Source organism: Neopelma chrysocephalum, unplaced genomic scaffold (assembly GCF_003984885.1).
Source record: "Neopelma chrysocephalum unplaced genomic scaffold, ASM398488v2 Primary Assembly neopelma1_59, whole genome shotgun sequence".
NCBI classification, from domain to species: domain Eukaryota; kingdom Metazoa; phylum Chordata; class Aves; order Passeriformes; family Pipridae; genus Neopelma; species Neopelma chrysocephalum.
In genome coordinates, this window is record NW_020897714.1 from 22861513 (window position 1) to 22870524 (window position 9012).

Consider the following 9012-nt stretch of genomic DNA (forward strand, 5'->3'; position numbering starts at 1 on the left):
TACTCGCTACACTTTCTTTGCATACCTTATCTGTACACTTGCAAGAGTGGGTAAATAAAAAGGGAGATGCTGTAAAGGGAGAGCGGATGGCGGCATATAACGGTTATTATTTTCATAACTAAACATTAGTTCCACGAGCGGTTAAAACAAAGAGTGTTTGTGCTAAAGTAATGAGGGATTTCGTGACCCCAGCGTGTCCCGTCCCCCCCCCGTCCCGTCCTTCCCCCACCCCCCCGCGATTAAATCACGTATTGATCATTTCAGGGCATGAGGGGAGGAGGCGAAGGGGCAAATGTGGGTATACTTTTAAAGCAATGCAGGAAGGACTATGCATTGATATACACATGTATCAATGCCCATGTGGGCATATGCATCTGTGCATAGACATATATAGTGACACATACATACACACACAGGGAAAATTCCGGGGTCCTCCACCAAAGTTTTTCCCTCTTCTTTTTTAAAAAGAGCGCATCCCTCGCAACTCGATGGCGCATTTGTAGCGGAGCTGCCTAGATTATTTTTTTTTTTAGCTCCATACACCACACTGGCTCTCCCCGCTCTTTGTTGCTTTTTTTTTTTTTTTTTGTAAGATGCATTTTGCGCTTTGCTTTCCGCTTGGCTTGGTGCACGCAAACTGAATTTGCAAGTGATGCAGGAGCCAGGCGAAAAGAAGGCGAATTCTGGTCACGTCCTTGCTAACTGACAACAAGCAGGCTAGCCAAAAAAAAAAAAAAAAAAAAAAAAGCGGGGAATGGGGGGAAGAGTCCAATTCCTATTTGAGTCTTGGTAATTGGGTACTTTTACAGGCAGATCACGCTATTTGGGTAGAATAACAAGCTTAGAAAGACCAATGTCGCTAAACTGCCACCCATTTCTACTACTTTATTTATTTATTTATTTTTATCTCCCTTCGCCTCTCGCTTCCCGTCTTCCCCGCGACGGTTTTATTTACCCAGCCACTATCTTTGCAGCGGCAACACAGCAGCCCGTGTTTTGGGTGGCGGCGACTGTGCCATCCCCCGTGTTTTTCAGCCCCATTGGGTCAGAGCCGCGGAGCAGGACAGGGTCACACCGCCGAAACGCGGGATGGAGCGCCCTCTTTTTTTAATACTTGGGCTTTCGGGGAAATTCTTTAATGTGCAGTGATTTCAGGAAGCACAATGCAATCATTAATCATTCCCTCGCCTTTTGAATTGGATACACATTTGCAACACAGAAGGGCAAGAAAACAATGGTGATACCGCTAGATCTTTGCATATTTATATAGAGATAGATAAAGATATATATGTTACATCCATCAGATACAAACACTTCATATGCAACTTAGCTCCGGTATAACATCAATTAACATTCTGTCCTTACATTCATGGTTGTCAATGGCAGAAAGAAAAAAAATTGCATGCGGTAGGCAGCTGAAAATTTTAATTAAAAAAAAGTTTTATTACGAAACTAGTTTATATAAAACACAGTTATACAGGACCTTTGTAAGTTTGTAATAAAACAGTAAGAAAAGGCAGTGATGTAGGGGGTTTGTTTGTTTGTTTGCTTGTGTGTTTTTGCTTTTTTTTTTTTGCTTTTTTTTTTTTTCAAAAGGCAGCATAAAAACAAATGGCTACCGTTTTGCGTTTGGACAATAGCTGCATAAACTTTGTTCACTTTGAACATTGTTTAATAACATTATTAATACATTAACAAAGTTTCTATAAAGTAAGACACGTTGGTGCTAAAGTACATCTGGAGGAAATCCAAGTCCTTTACAAAACCACATACAAAAATGGCAGTTGTAAGGTAACGTCGACTACAAGTCTAAACATGAAGAGGTAATAAGCATTACATATTAAAAAAAGTATCAAGATATACACATTTTAAACCATTTGTACAAAACCTCTATAAATCTCTCTCTCTCTTATGTACAAAAATAGCTTAATATATCCCCAACCGGGTTAGGATAGATACAAATAGATTTTCTTATCATAAAAAAATTCACAAAAAAAAAAGATTGGAAGCATTCTATGATGGAAACGAGAGGAAAAGCTTGGAGCGAGGGGAGGGAGAGGCGCGAGGAGATGGGGGGTAGACGAGGCTCCAGGGACTTCTTTGAGTACAGCATAGCTTAACTTCAGCATCTCCACAAACATCGGGAAACTAACTTTGTCCACAGGTGATGAACGCCAGTCTCTGAAGGGCCGCAGCGGCGGCGAGGTGCGGGGGGGCCGCCTTTCTGCTGGGGAGGAGGAGGAAGAAGAGCTCCTCCGCCGGCCGAGGAGCGCAGCGCCCTTCCCGCGGCCCGGGGCTCCCCCGCCGGACACCCTCTCCGCCGGGGCGCTGTCCGTAGCAGTGCGACGGAGTGCAAAGGCCGGCCGGGCTCCGGGGGCGGCCGCCCCGACCGCCCCCGCGGCGCGCAGCGCTGTGCCCGCCCGCCGAGAGACGTGCCCGCACCGCCCTCCGACGGCGGGGGAGCTGGAAACGCAACAGGTTCTTTTTCTGGGCGGATTTCTGTCTCTCTGTGTGCGATCTGGTTTTGTGTTGGGTTGGTTTGTTTGTCTGCTTTTTGTTTTGTTTTTTCCCTTTTGTAACTGTCCTGTAACAATAAAAGAGAGAGGAGATCAGAGCCGCGCCGGGACCAGCGCAGCACCGGGCCGCGGAGCCGCCCGTAAGTACCGCGGGACACGCGGAGCTCGCCCGCGGGGGCACCCCGGCTGCGTCCCCTCCCCCGGTGGCTGCGCCCCCGCCGCCCCGCGTCCGTCCCGCGCTTTCCCCCCGGCCTTCCGCGGGCGCGTACCCACCTGCCGCCGGGGCGGCCGGAGCTCAGAACCAGCTTGTGAAGTCGAGCAGCTCCTGCTCCTCGGGGCTGAGCGGGTCGTAGGAGCCCTCGTCGGAGGAGTAGGAGGAGACGGGAGAGCCCGCCATGGAGTTCATGTCGTGGGAGTAGCTGGGCGAGATGGTGGGCGACAGGACGCCGGCCTGGAAGGCAGCGCTGACGGCGTCATGCTCGTCGAGCAGCTGCTGCAGGGCGCGGATGTACTCGACGGCGGAGCGGAGCGTCTCCACCTTGCTCATCTTCTTGTTGGCGGCGCCGTTCGGGACGTGCTCCCGCAGCGTGGCGAAGCCCAGGTTCACCAGCTTCACGCGGTTGCGCTCCCGCTCGTTGCGCCGCGCCACGGCCGCGGGCTGCTGCTGCGGCAGGCTGTACCCGAACCCGCTGAAGTTGAGCCGCCTCTTGCAGCGCATCAGCTCCGGCGAGGCCGAGCGCTGCCGCTTGGCCGCCCGCGGCGCCGAGGGCTTGCCGCCCGGGGAGGGCTGTCCGCCCGCCGGGCTGAGCTGCGGCGGCGGCGCCCCCGGCGGCGGCCCCGGAGGAGCGGCAGCGGCGGCGGCGGCCACCGCGGCGGCGAAGAAGCACGCCGGCTGCAGGAAGGGCGGCTGCCCGGCGGCGCTGGACATCCTGGCGGGGCTGCCGCTGGCCATGGGCGCGGGGGCGTCCTCTGCGAGGCGGGGGCGCCCGAGCGGCGGCCGGTCCCCGTGCCCCCACCACCAAAAAAAAAAAAAATCGAAATAACGAAAAGGAAAAAAACTTGCGATGTTCACTTAAAGGAAAAAGAAAAAAAGAGCAAGGCGACGGACGAACGGCAGGGGAAAGGGACGGCGGCGACCGAGGGGAGCGGGCGGCGGAGCCGGGCGAGCGGCGGGGACGGCGGGCGGCTCTGCCCGCCCCCCTCCCTCTCGCCCTCCGTGCGGCGGCCGCGGGGAGGCTCGTGGCGCTCGCGTGTGCGCAGGCTGCTTTGCAAAGCCCCTTTTGCAAAAAAGTGGCTGAGGATTGTGTCTCTTATAAGGGGCGGACGGGGCTCGCCCCCCCTCCTCTCCTACACACACACACACACAGACACACACAGACACACACGCACGCACGCAGTCTCCCCCCGCCACCCCCCCGCGCTCACACACACGCACACCCTGCACCTTGCGCCTTCCACGCTCCCCGGCTTTGCCGGCCGCGAGCCGCGGAGCGCCGCCGCCTTTCCAGCGCGGGGGGAGCTCGGGGGGGGGGGGAGCGCACGAACACACACATATACACACACAAATACACACACAGATACACACACCGCGCACACACCGCACAACCCCCCCCCCTCCCCGGTGCCCCCGCCACACACGCGCTCGCCGCAGCGCGGCCCCGCCTCCCCCCGCCGCCCCCCGGGGCCGCTCCCCCGCCCCCGCCCCGCCGCCCCCGCCGCTCGCGGGTTTGTTGTTGCAAGTGCGTGCGCCCGGCGCGTGCCGCGCTCCCGGCCCTGAGCAAACACCCGCCGGGGCGCCGCGCGGGGCGGGAGGCGGCGCGCGCGGGCCGCCAGCGGGGGAGGGAATGTGTGCGGGAGAACGGGAGAGGGGGGAGCCCTGCTCGGGGACGGGGACGGGGACGGGGTACGGGGGGGTCCGAGCGCCGTTCGCTGCCGTGTCTCGCCGGTCCCCGGGGAGATGGGGGGCGAGCCGGGGCGCTGCTGCGGCGGGATGAGGGAGAGGGAAAGGATGGCTCCCGGGGCAGCCAGGGGTGCGAGCAGTACTGGGATGTGCGGGGCATCCTCTGCGCCGGCTGTCGTCGGGGCGCTGTCGGGCTGGGGCCACCTTAGAGGCACCTGCCGGGGTTTGGAGGGCAGGGAGAGCCGCGGTGCGGGAAGAGTAGGCGCGGAGGCGGCCCGTGGCGTGGGCAGACAGGCCGGTGCGTGCCCACGGGAGAATCGCCCTTGCCATTGCCGGGACGGCTGGGAAGGGAAACTCTGCGTGCGGGACCACGGAAGGGCAGTTTTCCCTTTTCCTTGGGTAGCACCGGGATTTCTGGTATCGCTCCCTTGGCTCACAAGCCCTGCCAGCCTGCTGCGACACGCCGCCCGGGGGCTGTCGTCCCCCCCGCTTCCAACGGCCGGAGCCGCGTGTGCCCGGCACCGCACACGCCCCGCGGACGGGCTGATGGCTCTATTAGCCAGCAACAACGGCGGGTGAGCCGGTGTGGGTGTTAGGAGGAGGACGGCTGAGAACAGAGCAGGGCAGAGCAGGCTTCTCGGGACAAGTCACCTCGAATTACCCCTCTGGAATGCTGAGCGCCACGGGGCGGGCTTGTCTGGAGAGAAAGAACAAACCCCTCTTGGGCGCGTCCCAAGTGGATGGTCCTTGCCAAGGTCCGGCACGAGAGGGAGGAGGTTTGTCTCGTAGGGCAGCATAAAGTATGGTATGCTGGGCAGAGCAAGCAGGTGTGAAGTCAGCTCACCCTTCACTACCAGATCCTATTCCCAGGCCACGGTCTGCTTGCTGGCTTCGGGGAACTCACTGAGCCCCTGCCCCTCCCCTGGCACCCTGCAAAGTGGAAGCAGGTCCAAGCGGAAAATGGCATTTGCTAGGGAGTCAGAATGGACCTGGCCTATGCAGGGGACCTTAGCCCTGCTTCCAGGTGAAGTCTCAGTTGTGGTTCAAATGTGGAAAAGGGACAAATGTGGAAAAGCAGGGCTGAGGTGCTGAGAGCGTGAGGCTGGCAGGACTTGGGGGTCACAGCGACCCTGGGGGCTGCAGGAGTATAGGCAGCCTGGGAGACATGGTGAGGCTGAGCATTGAGGCATGCTGGTGGCCCTGCTCTCTGCACAAGCAGCAGCGAGGACCCTGGCATGGCCTTCTCTCATTGCCCTCCTGCCTTTCACATATCCAAGTATTTCTGGAAGCTTTAACATGTTTTCTGCCTTCAGCTCTGTCTCATCTCCACTTCTCTCTGTACCTTTCCATTCTGTAAACTCAGATGTGTATGCTCTCTAACTGAGTAACAAGAGCAGAGCCATGGTATGACAGTGTCACCATGGGTAACATTATGGCTCTAGGAAGTCCCTGATAGGGGGAGTTAATCCCTGGTGCTCACACCAGCTCTAAAGTGTGGAAGGAGGGGACCTGCACAGTCCTGTTCAGGTTTCAGTGGGAATGAGTGCAAAATAAGCCCTACTCTGCTGCTGACCTCAATTACAGCAGCCTAGAGCTGTAGAAATCACTTCTTCTCATCTGCCACTGGATCCCTGACCCTGATTTTGCCTATCAGTTTAAACAGTGATGCAAATGAGTTTAAGCAGCAACATTATACAGGAGAACCTTAATGTGCACCTGTTAGCTAGTATTTTAGTAATTTTTTAACATGGCAGCTTCTAATGCACGTGTGATGAGAAAGGTGAAGTAGTTCCATATGGTATAACCTCTGACACACTTATGTCAGAGCCCTCTTCACTGGCCACTGAGTTTGACTTTTAGCCTATTGTCTAACTGCATGTGAAATGTTTCAAATTATTTTATTCAGTCTTAGGCAGGACAGCCAAATCTAAACAGGATAAAATGTTTGCTTTTATTTTCTGTTTAGGAAGCTCTCCCTCTTCAGTTCCAAGTCTTCTGAATGGTTTGTTCAACATCTCTTGTCTGACGTCAGAATTGTCTTCGCTGGAAATAGTTGTTGCATCACCAGCTCCATATTGTGACTTTGGGAAGTGGTAACAGAAAAATAATTGCAGCCCTGTAAACTATATGTATATTTAAGCCGTGTAATTCTGGAGCAGCCCACTTCCAGACCGTGTGGAAACACCACGTAGGGACATTCCTGCCCTTTTTCCCTGAAATGGCAGAATGAGAGCGGTGTTTCTGGGTCCCTCCTTCTCTAGTCTCAGAGGGCTCTAAAAAAGACAAAACCCACGAGTTCTAGAGGTCATGAAGTGTAACTCCCATGTAATTTTGCCTCTGTGGTCCTGTACCTGCTTGTTTACCCCAGCTCCAGGTATATTTGTGTGTGGGGAAGGATGGGGGGCAGAGCCTTTTCCTCTCTTGGCTAAGTAGGGTCCTTTTCCATCCACTGCCACCGGGGAACAAACTCGCTTCTCTGAGTTGTCTGAGGTAATACCAATCTTGCCAGCTCCCCTGTCTACTCACTGTGTAGAGTAAGGGGTCTGGGGCTGCCAGATTTAGAGATAAATATTGTCTCAAGGTCCCCCGCCTCCATTCACTCCTATGCACAGTCCTGCACCTGCACTTTGAAATTCTTAATTCTAACATAATGATAAATAGCCCTTCCCCTTTTCATTGGGCCTTTTTTTTGTCTCTTTTTTTAATTATTATTTTTTTCTAATCTTGAACTGTCATTATTTTATAGTGACTTTTGTGTGCGCCTAAATCGTAGCCACACTCATGAGGTCTTTTGAAGTCCTTGCCTTTTTTTTTTTTTTTTTAAAAAAAACAACTTTGGTATGCCTTTTTTTTTTTTCCTCCACTTCTTTTCTTTTTTAAAGGCCATTTACGTTATGATTAAATGCTGTCTTGGAAAAGCAGAACGAAAGTCGTTAATCTATATAGATCTTCAAAGAATCGATACATTCGGGACTTCTGTAGGATTTGTTACACTCCATTTTGTTACAGTAGGCAGCTCGTCTGGATTTGGGCACATGTGTTTCTCTCCCTCCCCTCGCCCTCCCCCTCCCTTTTCCAGCTTCCCCCCCAAGAGTGAAAATAAAGTAAAAGGTCTTTCATGGTAAACAAAACCAGCTTATTCTCCACATAGAACACATGAATAGCTGGAAAAAAAACTTACAATAAATGGTGCATTTTTTTCTCTGCTGGGTATAGCATTCAAGATCAGTCCAGTATTCAAGAAGCAGTCCATTTTTTGCTCAGCAAGAGAGTTTAGAAAAGAAGCGTGGGGTCTATTCAAGGATCTTTTCCCCCTTCACAATTGCTGGGCTTTATGAAACCTATCTTCCATGCCTTGTCAGAGTATTTCTGGGGACCAATTAGTGCTTTGTTGCAAGGCTTCTTTGCTGAATCTTTGAGCAGCAAGAAAAAGCTCTCTTGAGTCTCCCCTTATTTTGACTATTTCAGTCATTACTCAGTGTAATAATTAATATGACAACTGGACGCTGAAGTTTGTATAGAAACACCTCGGCTGCAGGAGAGAGCGTGCAGTGGGTGGTAACAAGCTACACATCAGACCGAGAAGCCACACACACAAGGAAAGGAGAAAAAAAGGAGGGAGAGAGAATAATGAATGAAAAGAAAGAGAGAAAGAATAAAGATAAATAAATAGTTGGTGCAGGCCGAAGAAACATAATACAGACTTGTAAGGAAAAAAAAAAGGCACTTAGGGGGGGGGGGGGGGGGGGGGGGGGGGGGGGCGACCCCAGGGAGGTAAACTTATTTTGAAACAGTTTTTATGTGAATATAATTTTCAAAACTTTGCTACTTTCAAAAGTCAGGAAAATTATTTCTTCTGACGGTTGTTTCTTGTAGTAAGTAATTTTCAAGGGGCATCTGTTTACACTTTTGCATACTTGATAAACTTTAACGCCTCTTCCTAAGCGTCCCCTTATGGAAAGAAGAACTTGGAGCATTAAACCGTATTCGTGAGTAATTGTTGCCCATCCTGCCCAGGGTGGAGGGAGGCTGGTTCTTGGGACAGGAAGTTGTTCGAGTTTTCTTGGCGTTGTATCATCTACAAGAGGAATAAAGCCTGTGCTCCAATGAAGAATTAAAAATGACGTTTGACCAGGGACACTGCTGAATTCTCCTCGAAAGGCGTCTTGGGATGAACGCTCATCACTTTGCAGACATTTCTTGGGCTGCCAATTAGGGCATAATAAATAATTAGAGGTTTTAAGCATATTAGATACAGCTCATGCTAATGAGCTACATCAGGTCTTGTGCTAACCTGAAGTGACAGTTTGCATATAGGGCTGCAAAAAAAAAAAAAAAAAAAAAAAAGGGAAAAAAAAAAGCTATCCGCCGAGGCAGCTTTTCCCCCCGCGGCCCGGGCCCGCTCGCCTCTCCGCAGCTTCCGCGGGTTTCCCCGGGCGCTGCCGCCCGGCCCCCACCGCCCTCCGCACCCGCGGAGCGAAGCCCTTCGCCCGCCAGCCCCGCCGGGTGGTCCCATTGTGCGGCCACGAGTCCCGCGTCCGTCTCAGCCCCGGGGGATAAATCACACCGGGCTGTCCCCCCGCCTCCCCCCAGCGC

The 9012-nt window shown here is 53.2% G+C and overlaps 1 protein-coding gene across 1 annotated transcript; it reads right to left on the reverse strand.

Moving 5' to 3' along the window:
- Positions 1 to 1577: 1577 nt before the first annotated feature.
- Positions 1578 to 3594, reverse strand: ASCL1 (achaete-scute family bHLH transcription factor 1). The gene is made up of 2 exons (XM_027679712.1): positions 2790 to 3594; positions 1578 to 2584 (listed from the first exon to the last, which is right to left on the reverse strand). The coding sequence occupies exon 1, from the start codon at positions 3466 to 3468 to the stop codon at positions 2812 to 2814; it is 657 nt and encodes a 218-aa protein (XP_027535513.1). The 5' UTR covers positions 3469 to 3594; the 3' UTR covers positions 1578 to 2584; positions 2790 to 2811.
- Positions 3595 to 9012: the final 5418 nt, after the last annotated feature.

Bases quoted from the DNA above. Each gene is read 5' to 3' on its own strand.
- ASCL1 (XM_027679712.1), bottom strand. From the start codon at position 3,468: ATGGCCAGCGGCAGCCCCGCCAGGATGTCCAGCGCCGCCGGGCAGCCG.